We start from the raw sequence: 14919 nt of genomic DNA on the forward strand, positions 1-14919 counted from the left end.
TTCATACATAATATCACACAGTATATTCACACAGTATGTTCACACATATCACACAGTATATTCACACAGTATGTTCATACATATCACACAGTATGTTCACACAGTATGTTCACACATATCACACAGTATGTTCACACAGTATGTTCATACATAATATCACACAGTATGTTCATACATAATATCACACAGTATATTCACACAGTATGTTCACACATATCACACAGTATGTTCACACAGTATGTTCATACATAATATCACGCAGTATGTTCACAGTATATTCACACAGTATGTTCACACAGTATGTTCACACAGTATATTCACACATATCACACAGTATGTTCACACAGTATGTTCATACATAATATCACACAGTATGTTCACACAGTATATTCACACAGTATGTTCACACATAATATCACACAGTATGTTCACACAGTATGTTCACACAGTATATTCACACAGTATGTTCACACAGTATGTTCACACAGTATATTCACACAGTATGTTCACACATATCACACAGTATATTCACACAGTATGTTCATACATAATATCACACAGTATATTCACACAGTATGTTCACACAGTATGTTCACACAGTATGTTCACACAGTATATTCACACAGTATGTTCACACAGTATGTTCACACAGTATATTCACACAGTATGTTCACACATATCACACAGTATATTCACACAGTATGTTCATACATAATATCACACAGTATATTCACACAGTATGTTCACACAGTATGTTCACACAGTATGTTCACACAGTATGTTCACACAGTATGTTCACACAGTATATTCACACAGTATGTTCACACATATCACACAGTATATTCACACAGTATGTTCATACATAATATCACACAGTATGTTCACACAGTATGTTCATACATAATATCACACAGTATATTCACACAGTATGTTCACACATATCACACAGTATATTCACACAGTATGTTCATACATAATATCACACAGTATGTTCACACAGTATGTTCACACAGTATGTTCATACATAATATCACACAGTATATTCACACAGTATGTTCACACATATCACACAGTATATTCACACAGTATGTTCACACATAATATCACACAGTATATTCACACAGTATGTTCATACATAATATCACACAGTATATTCACACCGTATGTTCACACAGTATGTTCACACAGTATGTTCACACAGTATGTTCACACATAATATCACACAGTATGTTCACACATAATATCACACAGTATGTTCACACAGTATGTTCACACATAATATCACACAGTATGTTCACACAGTATGTTCACACATAATATCACACAGTATGTTCACACATAATATCACACAGTATGTTCACACAGTATGTTCACACATAATATCACACAGTATGTTCACACAGTATGTTCACACAGTATATTCACACAGTATGTTCACACATATCACACAGTATGTTCACACAGTATGTTCACACAGTATGTTCACACAGTATATTCACACAGTATGTTCACACATATCACACAGTATGTTCACACATAATATCACACAGTATATTCACACAGTATGTTCATACATAATTTCACACAGTATGTTCACACAGTATGTTCACACAGTATGTTCACACAGTATGTTCACACAGTATGTTCACACAGTATATTCACACAGTATGTTCACACAGTATGTTCATACATAATATCACACAGTATGTTCACACAGTATGTCCATACATAATATCACACAGTATATTCACACAGTCTGTTCACACATAATATCACACAGTATGTTCATACATAATATCACACAGTATGTTCATACATAATATCACACAGTATATTCACACCGTATGTTCACACAGTATGTTCATACATAATATCACACAGTATGATCACACAGTATGTTCACACAGTATGTTCACACAGTATATTCACACAGTATGTTCACACATATCACACAGTATGTTCAGACAGTATGTTCATACATAATATCACACAGTATGTTCACACATATCACACAGTATATTCACACAGTATGTTCACACATAATATCACACAGTATATTCACACAGTATGTTCACACATAATATCACACAGTATGTTCACACATAATATCACACAGTATGTTCACACATAATATCACACAGTATGTTCACACATAATATCACACAGTATGTTCACACAGTATGTTCACACATATCACACAGTATGTTCACACAGTATGTTCACACAGTATGTTCATACATAATATCACACAGTATATTCACACAGTATGTTCATACATAATATCACACAGTATATTCACACAGTATGTTCACACAGTATATTCACACAGTATGTTCACACAGTATGTTCACACATATATCACACAGTATGTTCACACATAATATCACACAGTGTGTTCACACAGTATGTTCACACAGTATGTTCACACATACATATATGTTCACACAGTATGTTCACACAGTATGTTCATACATAATTCACACAGTATGTTCACACAGTATGTTCACACATAATATCACACAGTATGTTCACACAGTATGTTCACACAGTATATCACACAGTATATTCACACAGTATGTTCATACATAATATCACACAGTATATTCACACAGTATGTTCACACATATCACACAGTATATTCACACAGTATGTTCATACATATCACACAGTATGTTCACACAGTATGTTCACACATATCACACAGTATGTTCACACAGTATGTTCATACATAATATCACACAGTATGTTCATACATAATATCACACAGTATGATCACACAGTATGTTCACACAGTATGTTCACACAGTATATTCACACAGTATGTTCACACATATCACACAGTATGTTCAGACAGTATGTTCATACATAATATCACACAGTATGTTCACACATATCACACAGTATATTCACACAGTATGTTCACACATAATATCACACAGTATATTCACACAGTATGTTCACACATAATATCACACAGTATATTCACACCGTATGTTCACACAGTATATTCACACAGTATGTTCACACAGTATGTTCACACATAATATGTTCACAGTATGTTCACACAGTATGTTCACACATATCACACAGTATGTTCACACAGTATGTTCACACAGTATGTTCATACATAATATCACACAGTATATTCACACAGTATGTTCATACATAATATCACACAGTATATTCACACAGTATGTTCACACATTCACACAGTATATTCACAGTATGTTCATACATTCACACAGTATGTTCACACAGTATGTTCACACATATCACACAGTATGTTCACACAGTATGTTCATACATAATATCACAGAGTATGTTCATACATAATATCACACAGTATATTCACACAGTATGTTCACACATATCACACAGTATGTTCACACAGTATGTTCATACATAATATCACGCAGTATGTTCACAGTATATTCACACAGTATGTTCACACAGTATGTTCACACAGTATATTCACACATATCACACAGTATGTTCACACAGTATGTTCATACATAATATCACACAGTATGTTCACACAGTATATTCACACAGTATGTTCACACATAATATCACACAGTATGTTCACACATATGTTCACACAGTATGTTCACACAGTATGTTCACACAGTATGTTCACACAGTATATTCACACAGTATGTTCACACATATATTCACAGTATATTCACACAGTATGTTCATACATAATATCACACAGTATATTCACACAGTATGTTCACACAGTATGTTCACACAGTATGTTCACACAGTATGTTCACACAGTATGTTCACACAGTATGTTCACACAGTCACACAGTATGTTCACACATATCACACAGTATATTCACACAGTATGTTCATACATAATATCACACAGTATGTTCACACAGTATGTTCACACAGTATGTTCACACAGTATGTTCACACAGTATGTTCACACAGTATATTCACACAGTATGTTCACACATAATATCACACCGTATGTTCACACAGTATGTTCATACATAATATCACACAGTATGTTCACACAGTATGTTCACACAGTATGTTCACACAGTATATTCACACAGTATGTTCACACATATCACACAGTATATTCACACAGTATGTTCATACATAATATCACACAGTATATTCACACAGTATGTTCAGACAGTATGTTCATACATAATATCACACAGTATGTTCACACATATCACACAGTATATTCACACAGTATGTTCACACATAATATCACACAGTATATTCACACAGTATGTTCATACATAATATCACACAGTATGTTCACACAGTATGTTCACACAGTATGTTCACACAGTATGTTCACACAGTATGTTCACACAGTATATCACACAGTATGTTCATACATAATATCACACAGTATGTTCACACAGTATGTCCATACATAATATCACACAGTATGTTCACACAGTATGTTCACACAGTATATTCACACAGTATGTTCATACATAATATCACACAGTATGTTCACACAGTATGTTCACACAGTATGTTCACACAGTATGTTCACACAGTATGTTCACACAGTATATTCACACAGTATGTTCATACATATCACACAGTATGTTCACACAGTATGTTCACACAGTATGTTCACACAGTATATTCACACAGTATGTTCACACATATCACACAGTATGTTCACACATAATATCACACAGTATATTCACACAGTATGTTCATACATAATTTCACACAGTATGTTCACACAGTATGTTCACACAGTATGTTCACACAGTATGTTCACACAGTATGTTCACACAGTATATTCACACAGTATGTTCACACAGTATGTTCACACAGTATATTCACACAGTATGTTCATACATAATATCACACAGTATGTTCACACAGTATGTCCATACATAATATCACACAGTATATTCACACAGTCTGTTCACACATATCACACAGTATATTCACACAGTATGTTCACACATAATATCACACAGTATGTTCATACATAATATCACACAGTATATTCACACCGTATGTTCACACAGTATGTTCATACATAATATCACACAGTATGATCACACAGTATGTTCACACAGTATGTTCACACAGTATATTCACACAGTATGTTCACACATATCACACAGTATGTTCAGACAGTATGTTCATACATATTCACACAGTATGTTCACACATATCACACAGTATATTCACACAGTATGTTCACACATAATATCACACAGTATATTCACACAGTATGTTCACACATAATATCACACAGTATATTCACACCGTATGTTCACACAGTATATTCACACAGTATGTTCACACAGTATGTTCACACATAATATCACACAGTATGTTCACACAGTATGTTCACACATATCACACAGTATGTTCACACAGTATGTTCACACAGTATGTTCATACATAATATCACACAGTATATTCACACAGTATGTTCATACATAATATCACACAGTATATTCACACCGTATGTTCACACAGTATATTCACACAGTATGTTCACACAGTATGTTCACACATAATATCACACAGTATGTTCACACATAATATCACACAGTGTGTTCACACAGTATGTTCACACAGTATGTTCACACATAATATCACACAGTATGTTCACACAGTATGTTCATACATAATATCACACAGTATGTTCACACAGTATGTTCACACATAATATCACACAGTATGTTCACACAGTATGTTCATACATAATATCACACAGTATATTCACACAGTATGTTCATACATAATATCACACAGTATATTCACACAGTATGTTCACACATATCACACAGTATATTCACACAGTATGTTCATACATATCACACAGTATGTTCACACAGTATGTTCACACATATCACACAGTATGTTCACACAGTATGTTCATACATAATATCACACAGTATGTTCATACATAATATCACACAGTATGATCACACAGTATGTTCACACAGTATGTTCACACAGTATATTCACACAGTATGTTCACACATATCACACAGTATGTTCAGACAGTATGTTCATACATAATATCACACAGTATGTTCACACATATCACACAGTATATTCACACAGTATGTTCACACATAATATCACACAGTATATTCACACAGTATGTTCACACATAATATCACACAGTATATTCACACCGTATGTTCACACAGTATATTCACACAGTATGTTCACACAGTATGTTCACACATAATATCACACAGTATGTTCACACAGTATGTTCACACATATCACACAGTATGTTCACACAGTATGTTCACACAGTATGTTCATACATAATATCACACAGTATATTCACACAGTATGTTCATACATAATATCACACAGTATATTCACACCGTATGTTCACACAGTATATTCACACAGTATGTTCACACATAATATCACACAGTATGTTCACACATTATGTTCACACATAATATCACACAGTGTGTTCACACAGTATGTTCACACAGTATGTTCACACATAATATCACACAGTATGTTCACACAGTATGTTCATACATAATATCACACAGTATGTTCACACAGTATGTTCACACATAATATCACACAGTATGTTCACACAGTATGTTCATACATAATATCACACAGTATATTCACACAGTATGTTCATACATAATATCACACAGTATATTCACACAGTATGTTCACACATATCACACAGTATATTCACACAGTATGTTCATACATATCACACAGTATGTTCACACAGTATGTTCACACATATCACACAGTATGTTCACACAGTATGTTCATACATAATATCACACAGTATGTTCATACATAATATCACACAGTATATTCACACAGTATGTTCACACATATCACACAGTATGTTCACACAGTATGTTCATACATAATATCACACAGTATGTTCATACATAATATCACGCAGTATGTTCACAGTATATTCACACAGTATGTTCACACAGTATGTTCACACAGTATATTCACACAGTATGTTCACACAGTATGTTCACACAGTATATTCACACAGTATGTTCACACATATCACACAGTATGTTCACACAGTATGTTCATACATAATATCACACAGTATGTTCACACAGTATATTCACACAGTATGTTCACACATAATATCACACAGTATGTTCACACAGTATGTTCACACAGTATGTTCACACAGTATATTCACACAGTATGTTCACACAGTATGTTCACACAGTATATTCACACAGTATGTTCACACATATCACACAGTGTATTCACACAGTATGTTCATACATAATATCACACAGTATATTCACACAGTATGTTCACACAGTATGTTCACACAGTATGTTCACACAGTATATTCACACAGTATGTTCACACATATCACACAGTATATTCACACAGTATGTTCATACATAATATCACACAGTATGTTCACACAGTATGTTCATACATAATATCACACAGTATATTCACACAGTATGTTCACACATATCACACAGTATATTCACACAGTATGTTCACACATATGTTCACACAGTATATTCACACAGTATGTTCATACATCACACAGTATATTCACACCGTATGTTCACACAGTATATTCACACAGTATGTTCACACAGTATTTTCACACAGTATGTTCACACATAATATCACACAGTATGTTCACACATAATATCACACAGTATGTTCACACATAATATCACACAGTATGTTCACACATAATATCACACAGTATGTTCACACATAATATCACACAGTATGTTCACACATAATATCACACAGTATGTTCACACAGTATGTTCACACAGTATGTTCACACATAATATCACACAGTATGTTCACACAGTATGTTCACACAGTATATTCACACAGTATGTTCACACATATCACACAGTATGTTCACACAGTATGTTCACACAGTATATTCACACAGTATGTTCACACATATCACACAGTATATTCACACAGTATGTTCATACATAATATCACACAGTATATTCACACCGTATGTTCACACCGTATGTTCACACAGTATGTTCACACAGTATATTCACACAGTATGTTCACACAGTATATTCACACAGTATGTTCATACATAATCACACAGTATGTTCATACATAATATCACACAGTATATTCACACAGTATGTTCACACATATCACACAGTATATTCACACAGTATGTTCATACATAATATCACACAGTATGTTCACACAGTATGTTCACACAGTATGTTCACACAGTATATTCACACAGTATGTTCACACATATCACACAGTATGTTCACACAGTATGTTCATACATAATATCACACAGTATGTTCACACATATCACACAGTATGTTCACACAGTATGTTCATACATAATATCACACAGTATATTCACACAGTATGTTCACACATAATATCACACAGTATATTCACACAGTATGTTCATACATAATATCACACAGTATATTCACACCGTATGTTCACACAGTATGTTCACACAGTATGTTCACACAGTATGTTCACACATAATATCACACAGTATGTTCACACATAATATCACACAGTATGTTCACACATAATATCACACAGTATGTTCACACATAATATCACACAGTATGTTCACACATAATATCACACAGTATGTTCACACATAATATCACACAGTATGTTCACACAGTATGTTCACACAGTATGTTCACACATAATACCACACAGTATGTTCACACAGTATGTTCACACAGTATATTCACACAGTATGTTCACACATAATATCACACAGTATGTTCACACAGTATGTTCACACAGTATGTTCACACAGTATATTCACACAGTATGTTCACACATATCACACAGTATATTCACACAGTATGTTCACACATAATATCACACAGTATATTCACACAGTATGTTCACACAGTATGTTCACACATAATATCACACAGTATGTTCACACAGTATGTTCACACAGTATATTCACACAGTATGTTCACACATATCACACAGTATGTTCACACAGTATGTTCACACATAATATCACACAGTATGTTCACACAGTATGTTCACACAGTATGTTCACACATAATATCACACAGTATGTTCACACAGTATGTTCACACATAATATCACACAGTATGTTCACACAGTATGTTCATACATAATATCACACAGTATGTTCACACAGTATGTTCATACATAATATCACACAGTATGTTCACACAGTATGTTCACACATAATATCACACAGTATGTTCACACAGTATGTTCACACAGTATGTTCACACATAATATCACACAGTATGTTCACACAGTATGTTCATACATAATATCACACAGTATGTTCACACAGTATATTCCCACACGATATCACACAGTATGTTCACACACAATATATTCACACAGTATGTTCACACAGTATATTCACACACAATATCACACAGTATATGCACACATAATATCACATGGTATATTCACACATAATATCTCTTTTCACCTTTCACGCTAACCTATTCTCTGTTCTCCATTTCTCTTCATCTCTTTCTCTCTTTGGCTTTCTGTCCCTCTCTCCGTCCCCCTCTCTTCTCTCCATCTCTTCCTCACCTCATTTCCCTCTCCCTCTCCTCTGTCATCTGCTTTATTTTGATTAGGATCTCTTTTTATTAGGTGAGACAGTTGCTTTGCGCTTCCTTCCAAACCATTGTCTGTCTGCAACCATTGTTTGACTACACTAGTTGGGCAGATGCCATCCAATCACACATCTCCATTCAGACAGCCCCCATCTAACGGGAATGATGTCATTGGTGATTTGCAATCAGACTTGTTTAAGGATATAATTGACCTTTTCTCCTGTTCATCAATATGCCAGCTGGTTTCTGCGTCCTCTACGGGGAGAGGAGGCTGTGAGGGATCTGATATATACTCTAGTGGATCCCAGGCTCCCTGTATCCCTATCAGGCAGAGCAGAGTCAGACTAGCCAGAGGATATGGGTCTGGGAAAGGCACTTGACATTTCACTGGATTTTTTTATGAGAACCTCTGGCATTTATCAAGGCTTACTTTGTATGTAAATGTTTCCTCTCATGGTGAACGACAAACACATGCACACACCAGCAGAAAGCCAGACACACACTCACGCATGCATCACACTTACTGACATGTCTATACTCAGTACGGTAGCTTCTGCTTGTAAGCTCTGAAGAAAGAACACTATGTCCTACATCAACTTTGAGATTCTGTCAATCTGTGTTCTGACCTTGGGCTCATACTGCTTCTCTTTTATAGAGAAAAACACCAAGACCCACAGTTCTGTCCCAGTGCAAACCTGCCACCTAGTGGTAACTGGAGTGTACTGCATATAAGACATCACAAACAGTCACGGCTGAATCATGGCTATATCGACGTAACCATAGAATTGCATCTATAATTGATTTAATAAGATGTCTGTGGATGTAACATCCACAAGGTTTTGCTTGTTCCATCTAAGTGATCATCTCTATATATAAATAAAGGCACATTAAACCACTTAACTCCCCCTCATAAAAAAAATTATGTGTGCTGAGGAGTCTATCAACCTGATCTTCTCGTTAGTGATATCTAAACATAATCATTACTTGAACTGTCTAATATTATGATCAAAGACAGTGTGACTTTATGTGTGTGTGTGGTGTGTCTCCCAGGGTACCATGGTCTGTACTGTGAGGAAGAATACAACGAGTGTTTGTCAGCCCCCTGCCAGAACTCTGCTACCTGCAGAGACCTCATCAACGCTTACGAATGTGCCTGCACTCCCCAGTATGAAGGTAGGGGTGTGTGTGTATTGATTTCAATCCAATGTGACTCAACGGGGACAGTTTTAAGTATGTTATCCTGGGGTGGGATTGTGTGATGATGCTGATGTTGCAATATGTATGCTAATTCGATGAGTTTATTCACCCTGTATTATGAATGTGTCCATATAAATGATTGTGTGTTGTCTACAGTATGTGTAGTAAATTGCGAGGTGGTGTTGGTGTAAACTGTCATGTGTAAAGCAGACCTGGATTCAAATACTATTTGTAATCATTTCAAATATTTATGCTGTCCTTTTAATGAGCTTGTCTGTTACAATGAGCCAATACAAAAGTCCTAAAAGTGCAAACGCAGCCCTCCTGGCACTCCAGACAGGATAAAGCAAATGCTTAAAGTGTTTCCAAAGGTATTTGAACCCAGGTCTGTAGAGAGTACTGTGTGTGTGTGTGTGTCATTAATGGGTCATATGTGTGTGTCCCTGTGCAGGCAGACACTGTGAGATCTACAGGGATCCTTGTCTGAAGGCTCACTGTCAGAATGGAGGACACTGTGAGAGTGTGGGCCTCAACGCCACCTGTGTCTGCCCACCTGGTTACCTTGGTGAGCATTTCAACTCTGTGTGTGTGTTTTGTGTGTGCGTGTGAGTACACATGTCTGTCACCCAGTCTATCATAGTAGGCCTTGGGGACACAGGTGGGAGTAGGCTGTTCTGACTAGGGAGCGCTCCACCTCTGAACCCTCTCAAAGTATACCTGTACCTGCCCCCCCCCTCTCCCCCCCCCGCCCACTATTGGTTATCTCAGGGGAGGACTGTGAGGTTGACATCAACGAGTGTGAGAGCAATCCCTGTCATCACGGAGGAACCTGCATCGACCAATCAAATGCATACACCTGCCACTGCCCCCCAGGCTGGGTAGGGGCCAGCTGTGAGATACGTAAGTACATTACCCAGAATCCCCTTGTTGTGGGAGTAAATGATGAAATATGATTACATGTACATGCCTTTCTTAGGTTATTCATAAGTCTGTCTGTTTCTCTCTCAGACTTGCAGTGGAAGACCACCCACCCCGAGGACACCCTGACCAACATGCCGCGTCACTCCCTCTACATCATCATCGGCGCCCTGTGCGTGGCCTTCGTCCTCATGCTCATCATCCTCATCGTGGGCATCTGCCGCATCAGCCGCATCGAGTACCAGGGCTCATCTCGCCATGCCTACCAGGAGTTCTACAACTGCCGTAGCATCGACAGCGAGTTCAGCAACGCCATCGCCTCCATCCGCCACGCCAGGTGAGACGGCACAAAGCTCTCTGAACAAGTCACACCTCAGGGTAGACTAGGCTTGCTTAATATGAGTATACAAGTGCCTCAACATTGTTAATATTTAATGTATTAAATTGATTCAGCCATTAGAAACACCTCCTGTTTTAGCTTTGCTGTTAACTGGGAGATTAAGGCCCATTCAAGTTTTTAATGTCACATGCACAAGTACAGTGAAATGCCTTTCTTGAAAACTCAAAACCCAACAATGCAATACTCAATAACAATGTCATACATGAGACAAAGGCCCATTCTGGTAGATTTTAGGCTAATCTTGGAAGATTACCAGCACTAGGGTATACTCACCTGTAATACACTGTGGGTAAATGTGTAATGCCTCTCTTACAACACCATGTTGATATTACTCTGTTTGTAACATGCAACATCTCCTTTATAACCATACATTCACCTGTCACCTGTATTTAATTCTCAACCTAGCAACTCTACACTTGAAACATTAGGATCTGTCTTGCATGTAGCTAGCTGTCCTAGCTGAAGTGATGTCCAAATATGTGTTTTCTTCCCCCCTCTCAGATTTGGGAAGAAGTCCCGGCCGGCGATGTACGACGCTGCACCCATCACCTACGAGGACTACAGCCCTGACGACAAGCCCCTGGTCACTCTGATCAAAACAAAAGATTTGTAGAAAACACAGCGGCAACAACCACCCACACACACACAGTATCACGCATCACCTGTTCACACACACAACTAACTGCACATGTTCGGCCGTACACCAAAACACACAAATTCAGTTAATGCAAACCATTTAGTATTTCTTTAGATAAAAATGAACAAAATAAATGTAGTGGAGAAAAAACCCAAACAATAGTTATGCGGGAAATCTGTTGGAATATCCATAAAGCTACTGTAGCATAAGAGCGTACCTTTTTTAGTAGGTGTTGGGTGATACTGCCATCTTGGTTGCTTCTCCTCTCCAGTAGAATGTGACTACATTACCCAGGATGCCATTGGGTTCCTAGAGGGGGTGGTTCCTGATGTCCCTCACTGACCAATGAGCTCAGTTTAAAGTGTAGATTCAGCAGAGGCTGTTGATAGGAGTTCTTACAGGTGTGGTAGAAATAGGTGCACTTGTTATAGTGCAGTACGATATATCTTTCTATATAAAAAAATCTACAGTAGGTTGCCTTACTTGGTGCATGGGTAGATTCAATGTTTTCTGCATAATTTTGAAACCCTCCATATATTGTGGTTGATTTACTGTGTCTTTGCCAGGTTTATGGCAAAATCGTCACCTCCTTCAGGCAACAACGTCAGGGTAGAGGTAGAAGACATGTACACTATGGAGGGAAGCTTTAGAACAGCATTTAAAAAAAACATTGGTTGTCATGTTTTTATTATTTACATGCAAGTTCTGTACAAATAAAGGAAGAGTAATAATTGTGTTTTTTGCAGGAGTGGTCGGAGTAGCCAGTGGGCGGGTCTTGAGTGGATGACTGACAGGTGGGGTGAGCGGGTCTTGAGTGAATGATTGACAGGTGGGGGTCAGCTGGTGGGTCTGCTCCAGTAATATATGTGCTTCTTTGTCCCAGGTATAGGTGTCTCTCTCTCTCTCTCTCTCTGTCTGTGTGCGGTTGTGTTGTTCCACTCAGGGTCAACCCCTGGGTGCATTCGTTTGGGGCGCCGGATGGGCGGCACATTTTAGACCATTCCATTGGTTCTTTAGAAATCTACGCCCACCCGGAGCACCGAGTGAGCTCTCCACTTGACTGATGTTTTGCCTACTAGGGTCGTCTTTTTTTTTTTAAAGAGAAGAACCACATGATTATTATCTATGTTCAATGATGTAACAATAAAGGTTGAAGTGAACACAAACCCAGCTGGTGTCTCGTGTTTGTTCTTATTATGACACCAGAGGTCTATTTGTGTCTAGGAAAACATTTGACTCACAGGGTTCTGTTGACTCAATGGAAATGTACTATGACAAGACTTGGTCATTGTAATACACGTGTATAAACATGAATGTAATATGTATAACCTCATTGACTCACTCATCCCGTCACGCCGGCTGGAGCATTTGGCAGCAACAAAGGATCTTCACCTTCCTGTGGTCTTTGGCCGTCTTCTCCACTGTGCTCCAGCTCTACTGGTGTTGTTGGAGTTCAGCCTTCAGTCGTCATTGTTCTCCATGTTGTCACGGGCCTCCCTTTCTTCTGTCTGCCTTCTGGACTCTAATGGACAGCTAACCTTGGAATGGAATCAGTATTTCTTCTGTCCAATCCAACTCCAGCAGCATCTCTTGAGTATTGTGACCAAAACCTCAGCAATTAGATCTCAATACTCTTGAAATGGGAAAATAATACTGAAGTCGCAAAGGTGATTTATCACGACTTGACATGAGAAGTGGGTTTGGATAACCTCCAAAGCACAAGACTAAGTACTATTTTTGGACTAAACTAGTGCTTTGAAAACCAAATCAAATTTGTATCCTATCAATATTGTGCATTTCACAACTCCTGAGAACCTAATCAATCTTAACAAATTAAGGAAAAACTCAAGTTTTGTAAGTACTGGTGTTATCTAGCATAAATCCACCAAAAGACATGCTAAATACAGGGACACTATAGCAACTCAACAACACTGGCCAGAATGAGGAGTGTCCATAGATGCAGTACCCACTACCATAGGAAAATGGGCAACATGTTTCCACCAATAGACAGTCCCTCCATGTCTCTCCATGCCCAGTTGCCCCAGACAACATGTCAGCAGTGGGAAATACCCATATAAGGAGTGTTGTTAGCCCTGTGTGCGGCCTTGGTGACCTCCTGCTTAATCCAGATGTTCCCAGAGTAAACATCTGTAAATACAGGCTGGCTGTGGCGTCAT

General features: G+C 37.6%; 1 protein-coding gene across 1 annotated transcript in view; it reads left to right on the forward strand.

The window, feature by feature from the left end:
• The window catches only part of LOC112265323 (delta and Notch-like epidermal growth factor-related receptor), a 97209-nt gene extending 83297 nt beyond the window's left edge, over positions 1-13912 (forward strand). The window contains exons 9-13 of the mRNA XM_042296031.1: positions 10641-10763; positions 11239-11352; positions 11556-11687; positions 11796-12042; positions 12607-13912. Coding sequence (XP_042151965.1) covers positions 10641-10763; positions 11239-11352; positions 11556-11687; positions 11796-12042; positions 12607-12718 — 728 coding nt within the window. The 3' untranslated portion in view covers positions 12719-13912. The remainder of the gene's footprint in view (positions 1-10640; positions 10764-11238; positions 11353-11555; positions 11688-11795; positions 12043-12606) is intronic.
• The last annotated feature ends 1007 nt before the right edge of the window (positions 13913-14919 follow it).

The sequence above is a fragment of the Oncorhynchus tshawytscha genome, linkage group LG13 (assembly GCF_018296145.1).
Source record: "Oncorhynchus tshawytscha isolate Ot180627B linkage group LG13, Otsh_v2.0, whole genome shotgun sequence".
Classification (NCBI taxonomy): Eukaryota; Metazoa; Chordata; class Actinopteri; order Salmoniformes; family Salmonidae; genus Oncorhynchus; species Oncorhynchus tshawytscha.